The sequence below is a fragment of the Bombus vosnesenskii genome, unplaced genomic scaffold (genome assembly GCF_011952255.1).
Source record: "Bombus vosnesenskii isolate JDL3184/JDL3185 unplaced genomic scaffold, Bvos_JDL3184-5_v1.1 scf7180000013265, whole genome shotgun sequence".
Lineage (NCBI taxonomy): Eukaryota > Metazoa > Arthropoda > Insecta > Hymenoptera > Apidae > Bombus > Bombus vosnesenskii.
Window position 1 is genome coordinate 3,976,625 of NW_022882925.1, and position 19,206 is coordinate 3,995,830.

The 19,206-nt window shown below is 39.1% G+C and overlaps 1 protein-coding gene across 4 annotated transcripts in view; it reads left to right on the forward strand.

Moving 5' to 3' along the window:
* LOC117242973 (G protein-activated inward rectifier potassium channel 3-like) overlaps window positions 1–19,206 on the forward strand; it is a 42,195-nt gene that overhangs the window by 21,701 nt on the left and 1,288 nt on the right. For all 4 annotated transcript variants that reach the window (XM_033510049.1, XM_033510050.1, XM_033510051.1 and 1 more), the window contains 3 exons: window positions 1,886–2,127; window positions 3,332–3,621; window positions 4,149–4,404. In XM_033510049.1, coding sequence (XP_033365940.1) covers window positions 1,886–2,127; window positions 3,332–3,621; window positions 4,149–4,404 — 788 coding nt within the window. The remainder of the gene's footprint in view (window positions 1–1,885; window positions 2,128–3,331; window positions 3,622–4,148; window positions 4,405–19,206) is intronic.

Consider the following 19,206-nt stretch of genomic DNA (forward strand, 5'->3'; position numbering starts at 1 on the left):
AGAAAAAAAAATCATTTCAACGCTTGGTTGGTCTCTTCGGTTTCTTTCATCGTTTTGACATCAACGCGACCCAGCCTTTCATTCTTATCGTCTTAGCAAGTTCTCGCGAGGCACGTTACGTCCTATCGGTCTCCCCTTATCGAAAAACACACGTCGAAACAGCGGAGCGTAGCGTGTTTCCTGCGCGGATAGAGCGTCTTCGCTATTTCGAACTTCACGGCGATCGCTGTGAACGTGAAACGAAAAATCCTCGTCCGTTAACGCTCTCACTGAAACAAATTCCTCTTCAACTACGCAGGCAAGAGTACTTCTTTCAGCGGTTGATCTATCAGTTTATCGTTCGTTAAAGCTCCAGCATCTGTCTTACCGACACTTTAGCGACTTTGAGTAATGTATCACCAGCTATCTGGGGAAAACATGCCATCTTCGGTGGCTCAGGTTCACGGAAACGTTCGTGACTATAAGTCATACGCATAGTCTCATCGAAGTCCGCTAATAACACAGAATCATCAGCGTCCGTTGTTTCCGAGAAAAATGCACTGACGTCGCACACGTGTGCCGTTTAGAACGCGTTGTCCGTTTTTCTATTTTTGTACTCTCCGCCAAGGATTCGCTTTTTGCACTTGTCGTACCGATGGCACGTCTCGTGACTGTAATTGCAACTACTTTTTCTCTTTTAAGTGGTTCGACCCTCCTCGAGTTCTCCACTTCTTTCTCTTATTTCCGGGTTTCACTCGGTGATTTCCAACACGCGGTGCAAGCGACGAAATGGCCTCTTCTTCAACTTCCGACAATCGTCCGTGCGAATGAATTCCGCAATTAATTTCCCTGTGCTCTTCTCTTCTCCCCTGCTAAACTCCCACGCTATAGAGAAGTTTGAGGAATTTCGAGGACAAACAATGCTCAGCAATGATTTCACATCATCGCGACGTTGGAAAGCTGCTGATTCGCGTCGTACGGTTTCTCGCGGATCGTTTCAAATTTTTCTATCTGCGTCGCAAACGAGCTTCTCGTCATTGTTTCGCGTGTTCGCTCGTGTCGCCATAACAACGCGTGTACTTTCTTGGAAATCCACCTCTCGCGTCGTACAGTTTATCAAATTTACATGTAACGACTTAACTGATTTACTCTGAACGTTTCTGAAGAATCACTGGCGCCTCTTCCATTCTCTCCCTTTTTCTTTCTTCTTTGAAATTTACCGTTTTATTGAATTCTCGTCAACACACTCCGTCGACTGACGCGATTCAACAACGACACGTCATATCTCCGTAGAGCGAACTTCTTGCCGTCTAGTTTGGTTCAACGTTTCCTCGTCTGTCGTGACAGTCAAGGAGAACGTTCGTTCGATACTATCGATACAAAAGCGAAGAAATTGGAAAAAAGACAAAGTTGGCGCACTACGCTCGAGCAAATACGATAACGCGGTAGCGCGCTGGCTCCACGAACTCTTCGCTTTTATTCGAAGGGAAAACGGTTTTTGAATAAGACAAAGATCGATGCACGTTGTAATTGTATTTCGTAAATTCGCTCGGTACGGTGAATCTGAACAATGGCCAACGAACAACTAACTAGAAATAATAGAAAACATTGAACGCGAAAGCTGATCATTTCAACCAAAAAAAAAAAAAAAGAAAAGAAAAAGGAAATTACAGAAAAACTTGCTATCCACAAACGGGACTATATAGCCTGTGATATACTCGAAATTCTTATCTTAAAAAAGTATTTACCACAAACTTGCGAGTGTTTTTCTCACGGAGGTGGTCGTTAAATAAACTGGCTTCAGCGAGACTCGACTGACTCTCGATGAACCAACCATTCCTGCTACGCCGTATGTAAAATGGAATTTTTTTCCTGAAATTAATTTTGAATTTCTATGCACCATTAGGTATTTCAGAACGTGCGAGCAACAGCGGATTCGCTCATTATCGCGATGCGTCGAGCAGTTCTTTGACCACCGGATCCGGTTCCAGCCTAGCGTCGTCAACAGGCGGATTGCACATGAACGTGCCGATGACGCTCACTCCGATTCCAGTTATGATCACCGGCCCTGACGGTTCTCTTAGACGCGAGAGCATGCAAAGCGCGCAAACTGACTTAAAGCAGTCCATATTTTACACGCACAACGAGGTACTAAACATGTAGCTACTATTTTTCTTTTTATTAGATCGTTGTACACGAACGTCGTCTCTTTAATCCTGCTGCGGTTCTCCACTTCAAGTACACGTTTAAGATCTTCGAGATAAAAGTGATTCTTACGTGTGAAATCCGTTTCTCTGATTCCATTTTCCAACTATACTTGCAGAATCAAGGAAACGCAGTAATAGAATATATCGTTACGTTTTTTAGTCGAAAAAGCCAGTACATTCTATCGAAGTTATTTATTTACGACAAGCTATAGGTAATAGTGGCTTTTGTAAACTTTTAGCACTTTTCTGTTTTAAAATCGTGTGTAGAATCTGGCCCTTTTTTTTTTTTTTGATGGACTGTAACACATTTTCAGACCACAGTGAAATCTGGTTTTCCGTGTAATATAATTTTCTATTGACGCGTTAAATTAAATTAATAAATTAAATTAAATCCTTAAATTGTCTACGGATATGGAATATAAGCGTTCAATGTTGATACGTCTATCGTATTCGTAAGAGACTATTATCGGCCAATTGTTATAATTTTGGATAAGAATAAAACTATCGTAGAGTTTTTTTGTATTTCCAAGTACCTCTCGTTAAAGCGCGCCTTAATATCTGTGTTATACGTAACTATTTTTATTTCTAAAATGTCACTTGAACAAGGACACTAGGATTCTAATATATTCTCAAGGTTACATTCGAGAAAATCTTGCTCAATATTTTTAAAAAATAGTAGAGTTCTGAAAAAACAAGTGAGGACAAAAGCGAACCGAAGGCTGCATCAGGATTAAATAAATCTTCAACTGTACATAGTTTCTTCAAAATATTGCTACGAGGGTCAGATTTCATCTAAATCCAAAGAAAATACAAGTAGCTTAATTTCTCGACATGTACATACGTACAGTCTATGGTACTTGAAAATGATTTAACAATAAAATTATTAGACAAATTTTATTGTATAGATGTACTGCTGATTTTCATACAAATTCACGTTCCTTGGAATATAATTAAGGAAGCTGAATATTTGTAGAAAATTACTTTATCTATCAAGTATCATAGAAATCACTGTACTTTGAACATTTTATATATTTCCTCGTATCGATTTCACGCTTTCACGTTTCCTATAAATGCATAAAAATCTGCAGTCTGCTAATAGTTATGATATACTAATAGAAATGCAAATATTTTCATTCTGTGTTTAGTTCCTGGACGGTGATCCGCACGTTTTAAATCATTATTCCCACGAGGAATTAAGAAACCAAGAGGATTATGATCGTGTATTGGAAGATATAAACGCGACCTTAAGGAAAAATCGGGCACCGAGTAAGGAAGACAGAAGAATACACAGAGAACCGTCCAAGTGTACCTTAGACTCTAGGAAGAGCGAGTCGAGAGACACGATAAAGAGATCCAGTTCTAGGACGACGATGGATCAAGTTCCAGTTATCAGCTCCCTATCGAAATCACCATCGCGACAGCATTTAGATCCCAGGTATTCAAATCTGTCTCTTCTTTCGATGTTTCTTCAGAGGCAACAGCGTTACGAGTTATAACTTTTGCGTCAACGTTTCATAAGCTGCGACACTGGCGCAAAATGTGACAGCGGATTTTTACGCAAATTCATATTTTACAAAATATAATTAGGAGGATAGAACCGAAACGTAGTCTTCGTCTTAGATAGAAAATAGTCTCGCCTACCAGCTATACGTAGAAATCTCCACGCTTTAGATATTTTTATATATTTTCTCATAAAACGTTGCATCCTGTGCGATTTTTCTATTTAAAAATTTCAAGATTTTTCGCTTTAAAATTTTCTTAGAAATGCATAAAAATCCCCGGTCTGCTCGCAACGCGATCGTCTCGAGAGAAACCAAAAGCGTGACACAACGATAAATCATGGGCAATTCTTAGAAATCTTAGAATCTGGCCTTCCATTTCCTTCTATTCGAATGTTCAATGAAAATCCGAAGACCGCGTTTAATTATAGAAACGATGCTAATCTGTGTTTCATTCATTCAGACATACCAAGTTCGCGGAATCCTCGGAAGCGTATCGCGAACCTTCGCCTCATCCTCTCACCTCCTCGAGGTCCAGCCTGGGAGAGAATCACAAGGGCCCGCAGAAAAAGACCAGCTTTATCTTAGGCGACGTCGAACACCACGTGATAGATATGGAGCCTATGAAGGAGTTTCCCTCTCGGAACGCGTTGGAGGGCGATTCATCCAAAACGAATCATCTCCCTAGGCACGCTGTTTTCTATCAGGAACAGGTGTAGGTGAGCAAACATGGACCATCGTTAACCACTTAACGCACGTATTTAACGTGATATGTGTATTTGAAGATTGGATTTCACTGAATTAATTGTTTTTGACATCGATCTTTGTGGATTGAAAAACTACAGTATTTTATAAATAAAGATATCCATATTGATTCTAGTTTGAGCGATTATTATATGCATTCAAGCTATAGTATCTTATATAATTAATTTATACGATAATTTATATGAATTATGAAAGGTGTCCATATATGTCATAAAGAAACATGTTGTGTATATAATTGCATTTTCGCTTGTTTTCCACTATATTGTAATAAATTTCCATTAATAAATAAAGGAATGATCTGTGCGTTAAGGGGTTAAGGAGTTAAGTAGAAAACTTATGAGAAGACTTATTTTAGTCTAGAGAATTTCTTTTCTAGAAGAGCCGCAAGAGGTTTGATATCAGCTTCCTCGTATATATTGACAAAGAATTTTCTTCAAACGAATATAGCTGAATTGTACAGACTCTCGTACGTTTCGCTTATTTGAATCGAAAAAACCAAAAACTTCCAAATATTATAAATATAATTAGGATATGAACTAGATTGCGAAAGAAATATTTAAAAAAGAAAAATTAAAAAAAAAACCGGTGACATTCTAAAATTACAGAGTCAGATTTTGGCGACTTCTTTCGTGTCTCGCGGGACGAAAGATAAGAAATAATCGTTCGACGATGGTTGCTGGAACTAGAAATATCGTTTCGAATTGCTGTTCGCCGTCTTTCTTGAATCTGCACGATAGAATTAATTTTACGAATTCGAAAAAATGCTTTTGCAGGTGTAATTTCAAGAACCTACGTCTTCGTAAAACAGACGAAGAGAGATGGTTTTCTTGAAAATTCGAAATTAGAGTACCCCCTTGAACGACCTGAAACGAGATTGCATTAAATCATCAACGACCCCCCTCGTTCGTTAACCATTCCACGCACACACGTAGCATTTACGTCAGCAGGCCCAGGGGGAAGCAAAAAGAGCAGAAAATCTCGGACATCTTCTAATTGACTGGATTTCCGTTCCGCTATCGATGAACCACGGGACCAAAACGAGCTAGAAGCTTTAGATTTCTAGAGGCTAAATTGCCTCGGAGGAGGATCAATTACTCGCCGGGCGATTTGCAACGATCGTGCCCTCTTAAAACAACTTGCCTTCGCCGTACAACTGGGCCTCTAAATTGTTCTAACTGGGACACAAAGACGTCATGCCGCGTAGTTTTCATACATACGCGCCGTTTAAGTTCGACTAACTGGCCAGCATCCTGCACGATTCCAACGATCGAAGTAGTACGAACTCCGCCTTTCGCTTTCTCTTTTTCGCTTCTTTACGCTTATCGTTTCTCTTGTTCCATCGCCTTCGCTCTCCATTTTAACCGGTCGTACTCATCGGCGCGAATTAAGATATCGATGGATCGGATCACGAGGACACGAACGACTCGCGGACAAGCGACAACAGACCTGAGTTGATTTTCATCGAACAGTAAAAACGTTAATACGTAAGAGATTGGGAAATTCGAGCGACGAGTTAACTCGTCTTCCTCGATTTGGTTAGAACGAACGCGAAATTCAGACGTGAAGCTGTAGAAGACTTCTTATTCTTCTTCTTCTTCTTCTTCGGTATCGCCTGCCGATATCTGCTGTTTAAAAGAATATTCGAAGGTTTACGTTACGATGTCACGCAAAAGGGAAGAAGTCGCGAGGCTGCTCCTGAACTTGTTTTGGAATGCGAAGCATCCGATTCATTCGGACGCACGGTGCTGTTCTCTCGATGAGAATCGCGGGATTAAATTGAATGAAAGGGACAATTTCTTTTACCTTATCGCCATTAAGATCGTTCTACCGTGTCACTTAACTGACGATTTCCGGGCTCGTTTAACCTTATCTCTCTGGTACACGTTCGCATCAACGAGTCGCGCACTGATCGTAATTCGCCAGAAACTTTGTTCCCGTAGCAACATGCGTTATAGTAATAAGATTATAATAAGAATCGAATTACCAAATTTTTCAACTGTGGGCAATGATCGTAGTAGCCAGAAGTGCCGAGACTCGGTGTATGAAATAGTACGAAAAGTGACGTACACGTGAAACTTGATGATGATTCCAATTTTGCTTTCATTGAGTTTGGAAATTTAAAAGACAGGAAAAGTGAGTTGTCGTGTTTCGCATTTGTGATATTTAATTGCGCGATATGATCGATATTTTGTTAAAACGAAAGATGCAATTTAGAAGATCATTGTGAAAATTAGAAATTATTCTTTCACTTTTTTTTCTGCAGAAAAAGAACGAATTTGTACGAGCCCTTTGATCATTCGGAAGGATATCGTACGAAGTAAGTCAGTGGAATATAACCGCGATGATTACTGAATGATTTTTTAAAGGCCAGACACTGTCTGACCTTTTTACGCAGACTGTCGTTCCTATTGGTCGCTGTGAAATTTAATCGACATTTACTGATCGTATCTCTGAATCAGCTGACATCGGCTTCGTTATCCGTCTCGCATAAAACGAATCTGTAGAAAAACTGTAGAAAAACTAATTCCAAACTTTCGCGTCCTGTACACGCGTAACACGTCTATCGAAATAATAAAATACGAAACTCTGTGGTACAAGTGTGGAACAAAAATTTAACCAAAACAAATCACAACTACAGCTTAAGTTTCATTTGTTCGATAAGGATCATCAAACCTAAATTACGTATGTAAACTATTTCGGTATTTCGAATTTAATACAGCTTTCACTTAACAATTACTCAAATTCTGCGTCTCCAAATTTATATGGTTTCCCTGGGCATCCTTAATTAAAAACACCCAAATTACCATTTCAGAATCTCTCGTTTCCTTGGCTTCAGCACCATTTTTCTTTAATTGAAAATCAAAAGAGTAGGATATCTAATAAGTCTTCTCAAGAATTAAGTCGCGAAGAAACCACCGTTTTATTTGTTAATTTTATTACTGCAATTTGATGCAATTATTAAATTACAATTTAGACAATAAATTGCGCACTCGAAACTCGTCGAAAACAGCTAACTGGTTAAAATTCAACGCGATGACTCCGAATTAATCGACTAATAAAATACAAAGCATTGGCAACAGCCAAGTTGTCGCGTGCAAGAAGCTGTTCAGCTACATTTCCACGACGCTTGGAACGAAGGTAATTCGTAGCGAGGTGTACGAGGAGGCATTTCCACGTTATGATGCAACACGCGATGGCCTGAAGGGCAGTTGGATGAGCAGAGGATTAAGTGGATCCAGAGAGCCACGTAGGTTAGACGACACGACACGACAGGATGAGTTTAGTGGCGGGAAGTGCCCTCGTTATCACGCCAGTCAATTGTTTAATCTCGGCCTAACCTCTTCCCTCCTCGCCCCTACTTCTTATGCCAAGTTTCCACACATACGAGCCATGACACCACGCGAAACACGCTAAACCAGCTATCAAGTTCCTCGAGCACGTAGCTTCGTGCAAGTACATCGCCGTGTGTCCTTGTTCTCCAGACACATTTCACCTGCCTCGCAAGCTCGCGATGCATCCAAGCTGTGTACTCTTCTGTGTCTCGAGGCAACTGAGATCGAAAGTGGACGAGTCACGTTGCTCGAATAAAACGACTACTTATCTTCGTATACTTTATGCTGAAAATACGTTGCTTTTCACACGGTCGCTCTTCGCACATTCTTCTAACGTGAAACGTTCATTTTTGTTCCGTTGAAGCAGAGTAGGAAATTCGGGAAACGACAGTTACGAAACACCCTTGCACACAAATCTAGAAATCGAAAATCACGAACGAGTCACGCTGTTCAGATGAAATTTTTATATGTTTCGCTTCGAATATATCTCCTGATATTCTATTTTCTAGTTTCGATAGCTTTTCCTATGAAATTTTAATTTCCTATAGGTAGTAGGATATGAAATTCCGCAAATGGAAAACTTTCCAATCGTATGCCTTCTTTGTGTCTTGAATAAGTGAGAGATCGAAAGTGGATGAGTCACGTTGCCCACGCAAAATAATAATTCGCCTTTGTATCTTCCGCTTTGAATATATTTTATATCGCAGATCTGTCTCATAGTCACCCTACTTTGAAATTTCAATTTGGTCTGATTTCTTTTAACCAGTTAGCCATCGCGACCTGCTTGACCTAAGCAGGTATCTAAAATGTGTCGCATTATTCGCACTATATACGCTTCTTTCGTAATAATTATTTACATCTTTCTATTTGTTCGTTTTATTTCGTCCTGGCGCGTAAATATTCAAAACAGTTTAAAGTTTACGAATGTATTTTAGTTTTCACCAAGATTGCAATTCGAACAGCAAATCGTACATACTTTTTACGCATGACGAGCATACTCGTCAAAGGCAGCAAATTGAAGTAATTATTTACGTATTGAAACACTGTCCAGGTAGAACAGAGGACTGTAATTTCACACGAATGCAAAGATGTTTCCAACAATTTCCACGTCGCTATCTTCGAGTTCAAACTCACGTAAAAAAAAGAAACGCGCGAGTATTCCTGATTATACGTGACAATAACTAACACAAGTTTGATACTTTCATAACATTTCATAACATTCTTAACATTCAATATACGTGCATGATCCCTGCAAAATTTATTCTTCTTTAACATGAATGATAATCGACCACAGCGATATTCCACTTTACGTATCCACGACCTAGTAATTAGTTGCTTGAAGATAATACGACTTTAAACCACATGACACATGGAAGATCGTGATCGGTGTTAATTGAAGGAAGAGCTAGCTCGATTGCAATTGGAGGTGTGAATAGAAACATGCAAATCGGTGTTCGCAACCTAGTGCAAACGCATAATCGGTATATCAGACCGAGGACAGTCCCAGAGAAGGATGTCGCAATTCGCGTTGCAAGGTAATACGCTTCGTCGTTTCTCTATTCTCGTGCTTCGTGCTGTCATTCTAGACGCTGCTCATTGTCGCCCAGACAATGCCTGTTTTGAATAAGAAACTGAGAGATTCGCGATAACGCGATTGCAGAACGTGACAATAGCAATTACACCTGGTAAACCTCGGTTATTGTGGTCATTGACGCCACGGCTACTTTCTAGATCATGGAAGAAGTTTAATTGAAAGATCTTATTGGGAATTTTTAGCGCTGTAAAATTACGTGTAGAATTGTTCGTGCCTGCGATAATTTTCTGTTAATAATATTTATTATTGTATTTATTTATTTATGCGACAAGTTGCAGATCGTAAACTCCTCTTTCGTAATTTGCAAAATTTCATTTGTTTTACGATTATTAAAATTGTATTGCCGTTAAAATTATCGAAGAAGCTCTATCGATACTGATCGTTTCTAACTCGTGATAAAATTCTATCAGTAATATTGAATTCAGTCGTGCAGGAGGGATCTGCTTGCAGATTTTATTTCAGAAGAACAGAGGAGTACGCGATTGGCTGAACGGAAAAGTAATTGACGGATTCACGGTATTTATCGTAAAGGAAATTCTTCAATCCAACCGAAGAGTACATTTTTCGAATTTAATTTTAAACGAGAAAAGAACTAAATAAGGGTTAGTGAAAATAAAATTTACAATTTGAATCACACGATTCGTAGTTCAAAAATTGAAGAATCCATCGCGAATTCCATCGTAAATTTTCGCGAACAAAAGGTCAAAGAACCAAAGCGGAGAAGTATCACGAGACGTTTTAGTATCCCGACGCAACAATAAAAGGCAAGGATGAGTGTCACAAAGTGAGAAATGGTAACCTCGACGAGCCACGACGAAGACACGGGTACTTTCTAGCGGTAAAATCATTGTCAATGTTCGAGGGCGAGAAAAAGAATGATTACTTGAAAAAGAGTTTTATTACGCGCTCGTTTGCCTCATTTTCACAACAATCGTGACTAAGATAGCCGTACTCGAAGGTCGTCACTTTTGAAACCGATTCAGCTCGTGCATTTCGATAGCAACGCGCGTACTGCACGCTTTTTCTCGTGCAATTTACGAGAAAAGTTACGAATCTTCCATGAAAACATACATACGTACGAGTGAATGACGCTACAGTTATAATTAATTACCGGCCCTCACGTGGATTTCATTCAATAGTGAATCAGCTGTCCAGGAAATTCGTTAAGTCGTGAATCATGCACGGAGGCGAGTATGCAAATGATTCAAATTTCTCAAATTTCTGGAAATTACTTCAAACGTATTCTGTGTATATCCCGACTTGATTTATTCCTTCCTCTCTTAATTAATGGAATTCCGACTCTTTGATTTTCAATTTTACGAATTATCTCAAACATCTTCGATAAGATTTATCTGACAAATACTGAAAATTCTGAATATTTTTAAATACGGAGGACGATATTCCTCGTTCATTCACTATGCAATATTATATCCCTGCATCTCTACGCATTCGATTAAAAATTTCAACGAGTATACGTTCGATTTAATGCAAAGAACCTGAAACGATCGATTGCACAAAAATGCGCTGTTTCAAGTATACAAATCTTCCATGAAAGATTATAAAGAGTCGTTCAAGTCTATAAACAACGTTGCGAATCCGTGAAACTTGGATGAGAAAATTACGCAAACTGGTAACTTCCACTTGTACGATAATTCTAACGTTGATGAAAGTTTCAAATATCAATGACCTTGGTTGCATCGAATCGAGTATCTGTTATAGTAGAATATGAAAATCGATGGCCCATAGAAGGAAGATTTGGACGGATCAGGCCAGATGATGATCGTTGCTTGTCAGAGTACTGACGGCACTCATCGAAACGTCACGGTCGTGCCCTCCGGCCTCGTTGACGTAATTGGTTATTATCACGGCGAAGTGTGTCCCCCATTAGTGGATACCAGTGTACACACTGGCCCATGTTAGTGCACATTAGCGTGTACGGTGTGCACACAAGCCGATGCACCGTGTACGCACGTGCTCTGCTCGCGAAACGATCTCGCGATCAACGAAAAATTATCTAACGAGCAGCGTTATGCGAATGAAATAATAGATTGGAAGCATTGTTGAAAACCAGCCTACACGATCGAATTTTAGTGGGCCAATCATCATTGCAAATTGTTGATTTACTGAACGATATTGTCTCGTTGCTTTATTTAACCCATTGAGAATCAACGTTCCGTTGACACATCTCGTCCGAAATCTTTTCTTCGACAGCTCTGCCTCGTTGAATTATGTTTTCGTACATCGCCGCTATAAATATGGTAATTTCAAAAATTCCTATTTTTTTTTCTTTCTACCCGCTTAGTAGATTCTACGATTTTCTGAACTTGAGAGAAGGTTAATTTCGGGGAAGTATTTATTTAGAAGCTTCTGGCGGATTATCGGCTTCGTCCTTAATTGCTTGAATTTGGATAGGTTGGTTGATTTAAACGAGACCTAAGAAAACAATTTCAAGCGAAGGAGAAGATGTCTAACAGTTGTGACGACTTTCTATACCTTGAGCAACAGAGTAATTGAGAACTACTCGATTAGTATAGCCGAAAAACCCAATGCCAAAATCAACATTCATGGTTCGCGTGTTTAAATCTCATCAAATATGCGTAGCATCTCCGACATACTGCTTCTATGAATTCTCATAAATTCTTCAAGGCTTATGAATCAAGTCTGACTAACGAATCGATAACTCTGCTTCAGCCATTGGTGACGTTGATCGAGCGCAGACTTTGTGGAATTTAGACTAACTTAGTGCCATTTTCGTTGGAAACTTCCGATCGAATTTCAGTGGGACAATAACAATTGTAAATTGACGATTCGATCAACGATATTGTGAGAATTCTTTCGAATAATCGTTGTTGCTTTATTTCAGAAATTACGGTACTTTATCTCCGAGTGATTCAATGATATTAAACTTACGAATAAGCATAAAGTGATATATACGCGAGTAATAAAAGCGGTAGGTTTCTGAAAAAAGACACGAAATAGGAAATTTGAATAACTTTTCGTTAATAGATAGGAGAAAGATTTAGATCGATGGACGAGAGAAATTAGTGATGCAAATGTTATTCCTACTAATATTTAATAAACCAATATTTCAGTCCTTTTGCACGATTCAACTATAATATTATTAGCGATTGAAAAACTTTGGAAGTCGTTGAAACTTACCAGTACCGATAAATTCCTCTACATGGCAATGACGCGATTATTTTGCTAGCAAGAGAAAGAAAATTTTCCAAACAAATTTACAAATTACAAGCTACATAATTATGCCATTCCACGTAGAGTTATACAATTATACGGTAGAATTCTGTAACCTAGAACATGTTATTTACCACACACACACGATTCACTAACATTACAGTAAATTACCGTGCAATTGCCGTAAATTAACGTGGAAATTAAACAAAAATTACTTCATTTGCCAAACGATAGACTATAAACCTTCCAATATTCGCAATACGAAATAACCCTAATTTATGAAAGAAAAAATCGCGACAAGCAGAAAGGAAGATAAAGGCTCGCTACACAAGAAGACGAGACAACGCCATAGGTCGTCAGGCAAGACGACGTTGCGAATGTGTACGTGACTCAATGCTGATCGACGATCCTCGATCTCGTTGAGAAGTAGGAGGAAAAGGCTAGGTAAGAGAGAAAATGGAAGGGATAAAGGCGGACGAGGAAGGTGCGTTGACGTCACTGGGCAAGCTCGCTGCTCGGTACGCTCGTTGGCAACGCGATCGCAGTTTCACCAGGTTTCAACGTCGACCTCGCCGCACTCCGGTCTTTTCGATCGTCGAGCAGAAAAATCTCGACGATCTGTGCGCGAAAAATCGCCGCGAAACCGTTCGAGTATCGCGAAACGGCGCGTCGTTGCAGTGGCGGGAAATTCGTAATTCAAAAAGTGACGCAGTCGATCGAACGACATCTGTGAAGCGGCGAAGATCACGTGGCCAACCGTGTCGATGACTCGAACTTGAATTTCAACGCTGTGAGTGGAAATTTCGCGCGTGTTTTCTCCCTTTTCGATTTAAATTCCGTGAAATAATCGATAAAGCCCGGCGACAAATCCGCAATTCGAGCAAGCGGGATAAGACGAGAATCGGATGGATTTTTGTGGCTGCTGTTGGTATCACTGGTTCGTTTGAAAGGTAAACGTCGATGACGTGAGGGAATGCGTTAATTGATCGGCACGGCGATCGTTTCGTTCACGTGATCTACCGCGGAAAGACAACGAAACGGCCGGTCAGATGATCGATGATTAATGGCCGGCAGTACGCGAATTTTCCGACATCCGATCGCGTGTCAGCCTCCTTCCTACTTGACACGAAATCAAACCTGCTGTCGTGCACGATGCCGGTGGTCACGAAAGCTTCGATCGTCTAGAACATGATGAGTTTTTTTCCAAGAAATCTTTTCCATTGTGCAATTTCTACGTAGTATCGTAATTATTTCGAATCTTGATCTTGTTCCTCAAGTCAGCCGTTTTCCGTTCATCTTAACAATGATGTTTATCCTTCGAAGCCGAATAGACAGAGCGCGTTGTATTAGCTTCGAAGCTGCTACTCGACAGCTGTTCCTACGAATTCGTCGATTTTGAACGTTTCACAAGTCTGATTCGTTTGTATGAAGAAATTTGCCACACCGCGTTACTGTGACGGGAGATAACAGAGATTTTCTCAAGATTGTTTAATTTTGGTACACGTCGACGCAAAAAGTAGAACAGCCTCCTTTCTATTTTATTCGAGATATCATCGATAAACATCACCGGCTTCTTTATTCTCCGTAGTTCGAATGACAATGAACGTAACTGTATATAACACAGGTGAATGAGTGGTCTCTTGAATAGGATACATGTTGCTCCGTTGACATTTGTATTCAACTTCAATGGGAATCAACGTGTAACAAAAGTGTCAATAAAATCGGTCGATAAAAAAGTCGTTTGGACTTCTCCTATGAGAAAAAAGTACGACGGCCAAGGCGCTTTTATCGTTTTCTCTTTCGAAACGCGCGAATTAAATATCAGCTGAGTGACTAAATAATTTGAATTTTAAAATCTTTAGATTCGCTTCATTTCATTCGAATACTCCTTAAATACTCCAGAATTGAAAAATTCCAAACTTGACATCCATTTAATTAACAATTCGTTGTACTAACGGTTTTCAAGTTTTCGAACAGAAAATTCCACGCTTTTTATTAATTGCTTTTACGATACACGTGGAATCAGATATATCACATATGGTATACATGGTATATGATACTTATGATATAGATATATTTAGCATACACGTATAGTGCAATCAATTATGCTAACAGATACGGTATATTCGTACGAATATTCTTCTTCGCTTCTTTGTCAACTATATGGAAACCAAGCTGGATCTTTTACCTTTTACTTCAGCTCAAAATATATTTCTTGTTCCTTTGAATTCAAGAATGCAATTTCAAGACTACCAATTTGTTCCAAACAAGAAACTACTAATTATTAACTAAAAATTTAATCAAGTTGAAAGCGTAAGCTGTATGCAAAGATATAGATACAAATTTTCTGTATCGCACGAAACATTGGTGTAAACTTAACGTTTACAATTTTGCTTCTACCTTACGATACTTCTGTTTTACGATAACGCTAGAAGCTATTTTTAGGTTGTAACGTAACAAGGGATTTTGTACGTGCAAGTAAAAAAATTAAATCCGTACGCGAAGAGAGGAAATTCAGAGTCTGAGAATAGAACGCAGAAGATGATCCACAAATTTATAGAAAATTCATAGAAAATTCATACGCTAAATTCAGACATCTCGTGCGTTCGATGCTGATAAAACAAAACGTTAATAATATAATTCATTATTCTTGTCCGCTAAAGAAATAATTTGCCATTATTTCGCGCTATCTACCGCTTACACGCATCGTTCACCGTTAAAACTCGTAAATTCTGCTGGAAGCACACGTTTGCCACGACGGAAATTTGAACGTCTGCTAAACAGCAAATTTCTGCAATGACAAGTCCAGTGTGTAACACGATTACCCAATTATTCGGTAAGACGGATACGGATCATCTGTTGGCGCAGATCTGCCGATCGTGCGAATTCAACCGCAAGAATCGCATCGTAACGACCGACCAAACCTAATCATCGCGGTTCGAATGCTTACGTGCGCAAGTTTCTGCACTCTCCCTACCGGAAACGTCCCTCTTCTGCTCCCGTGGCGACGATCACGCACACGATTAAACCCCACCGCAATTATTTAACCCTCGCCACTAACATATTCGTGATATTTGTCGATAAATACCCTTTATTTTTTTTTTATTTTTGTTTTTTTTTTTTGTTTTGCTTTTCGTCGTCAAACTGGAAGGATCGACGCGATCATTAAAAAACAGGTAAAACGACAGATTCTTCGATGGGATGGTTCAGTTGTTCGTTAATAAACGACTCGAGACTGGTTTGGATGACTTTTAAGTTGCACGTTTCACGAAGGATATTGTTAACGTTGCAGAAAGTGGAAGAAGTTGATCGTTACAAGAGATTCAAATTCAATGATGGCAATTCAATAATCGAAGGCTAACGTACATCTGCTGGAACTTGAGTCGAGTGGTCGAAGGATTTTCAATGACAGTTTTACCATTTTCTAAAGGGTCAATTCGATCGCTTGGTAGAAGCAATCTCTTTTCAAAATTTACCTTGGAATTTTTGATTATCAGATTGTTAGCAGGTATAATGAAACTGTCAAGTATAGAAAAATTAGTATTTGTCAATTTTATCGTCCCGATATACAGTTCGTGTTCATCTGCTCGAAAAGTATGCGTGTTACTTGTATAAATTTGTTACCACAAGATGCCGCAAAGAACAACTTTAAAATATTATATTTATAACATTGTCGCTCCTCTTTATTTTAGAATAGACGTCACTCCGGAACAGCCTAATTGATCATTCAATCTTTTCTTTCGAAAAACTACAAGTGTCATCGAAAAAGCCTCGTTAACGAGATAGCCTGTTACGTATTTCGGGAAGGAATTTTAACAAGATTGCCTCTTAGAATTCTTCCCATCGACCCATCTTTTTCCACTTCTATCAAATCAACTATTCCGTTGACGTTTCATATAAAAAATTGTGGAAAGAAAATTGCGAAACTGGCACGTACGATCTTTGTCATACTGTATTATATTCAACGAATCTTTTTAATCTTTTCAATCTTTTCAATCGGTCAATTTCGGTTTCTTATTCGAAGTAGAAACGATATTCCTCTCAAACTTAGCGTTCAAATATTTGGCAGAGATTCGTGACTCTTGCAATCCTGTTAAATGTAACGCAGAATATACCCTCGATTGTCAGAAACAGTAAGAAATTTTCAAACAACCAGATATTCTCGAGAAAAGAAATTTGTGATTTTCGGTATTGTTATCGCGTGTTCCGCGAAGAATAGGATTTTTTGAAGTGACACGGTTGGAAGGTGAGGCGAAAAATGTGAACGCAGCGAGTTCTTGCGTTTCGCATCCGGCGAAATTCAATTCGCGAATAATCAACGCGTTTCGTACACGTGCCACGCGTGTTCACGCGTATGTGCCACCGTGTCAGCATTATCCCCGCCATAAGAGGAAAACGCCATGGCATCCGTTGGCACAATCTCGTGCAACGGCCGGGAATCTGAAACAGTTGCGAGTGCGACGCGCTTACGTGCGCTGCTCCAGCTGCAAAACGTGGGGAAACGTTCGCTCTTTCAATGAGAACAGTCTTAATCTTAGTGAGAATCTTTATATATATATATATATACTTTGTATCTCTTCCTATTTATATTATCCCGAAAGAGAATTCGCGAGATTAATCGTCACTCTCGACGAGAGTCGACTATGTTGGTTTTATCTGGAAATTCGCTTATGTTCACTTTGAACTTTTTTCTTTTTCTGTTACTACTTTAGAAGATACTTTTGAGTCGAAGAATTAAAAATCGAGATCGATCATCGATTTGGTAAAGTTTCGCGTACATTCTACTCATTCTTGTTCCTTGTAAAGATGTGTTTCTATCGTCGATGAATATATCGTAAATATAACGTATCCCGAAGGAATGAAATATTACAGAGTATTTGAAAACTCAGAGAGAAGATTGTCGAAAGTATATACAAAGTACGGTCGTTTCTTGCCCCTTTTTCATTAAATAAATTCTGCGATATCTGTATCAAAGTTTCGAGTAAACTTCGTATTTTTAAAAGTATTTTTTAAAAGGCAACGAAGAATTCGACTATCGAACGCATCGATTCAGAGAAACCATCGAACAAATGGAAGAAAACGACGGGCGAGTGGTAAACAAGGAAATTACGTCCGTAATTAATCGCGTCTCCGTTCGCGTAAACTGGTTTCGTGTTTTTAGAAAAACACAATCTGACGGCCCGTCTTTTCTTTTTCTTCGTCTCAAATATAACGGTCCGAACTTTCGCTGTTCTCGCGTGGTGTAACGATTCCATTTTCGCTCCAACGTTTTATCATCAGCTCGTAAAAAGTATTCACCGTCTTTTCTTACTTTTACGGTTTAAGCCATTTACGAGCTGACAAGCGCGCGATAATAACGCATTGGCCAGGGAAATTCAGTGAATCACGAACCAGCGAAAATATAATTTATGTCATCGTGCCAGATAAGCGGTATTTATGCAGTATTTACAATTTTTCACCGTTTGTTTGCCGCGACATTTTTCGTCTCTGCCGAGATATCCGCCGTACGTACTTTGTCACAGCGCGTTGATAATATTATTTTCTGCGCGATAAAGCTACGATCGTTCGGTTCGATAAGACAAAAAAAGAAAAACATATAATCGCGACGGCTTAAAAAACGCGTCGACGAGGAGGAAGCAGTTCCCAACGAAACGATTCTTCGTTAATCGCCCGCGAAAATTCAGTTCCGTGCTGTTACGTGTTTCTCTTTATTATGATTCAGAGATTACGACGCAGATTAATCGGCAAAATCTGCAAAATAATAATTATGTAATGGCTCATCGATGGTCTAATCTGGCCAACCTCGTCCTTCCCACCACTCTTTCATACTCGTTTTCCGTCATTATCTCGTTTTCTCTCTCTCTCTCTCTCTCTCCCTGGTCTAAAACAATCGCAGGAATCGCGGGAATCTCGACTTCTTGTCGCTTTCCTGCACACATTCTTCGCACAGTTTTCCACATTCCTCGACGATGAAGAAGAAAATGGAAAACTTGACCTTGTTAATACACATGGTGGAAGATATTTTTATATTGTGAAATCAGAGGATTTTCTTATAAATGTACCCGTAATTATATCGCAGGAGAACTATAACCAATTAAGTCACCAAGTTGTCGACCTTATAACGAAGCTTTTTATAGGACAAGTTAATTTTCACTCGAAAATAAGTGAAGATATTTTCATCGTGTTTGAGTCTGGTTTAGAGGTTTTGCCACGAGTGGTTTTCATTCTGAATTTCTTCGATCGCTGGAAACACGAAGCGGATTTTTTGACGAATTTGACTTTCATTTTGTCGAGACAGAAATACGACTATACGTACTTGCCCATTTTGAATATATATCTTTATTTATGGTCTTGTCTAGTATAAACGTAAATACGTGGTGCATAGTTACGTGGAATCAAAGCGACACGAAAAAAACGAGTAAGTACATGTAATCACGTTTCTTGCTCGATAAAATTAAACGTCAAATTAATTAACATCATGAAAGATACTTGCACGTATTTTTAGGAATTTTCGAAACGATTCTGCTCTTTCTTTGGCTCTAGTATTAAGTATAGATTAGAGTTTGATAGATTCAACTAATTTAATGAATCGCCTGATTTGAGTATTATTCATAAAAAAAAAAAAGATAATACCTGCG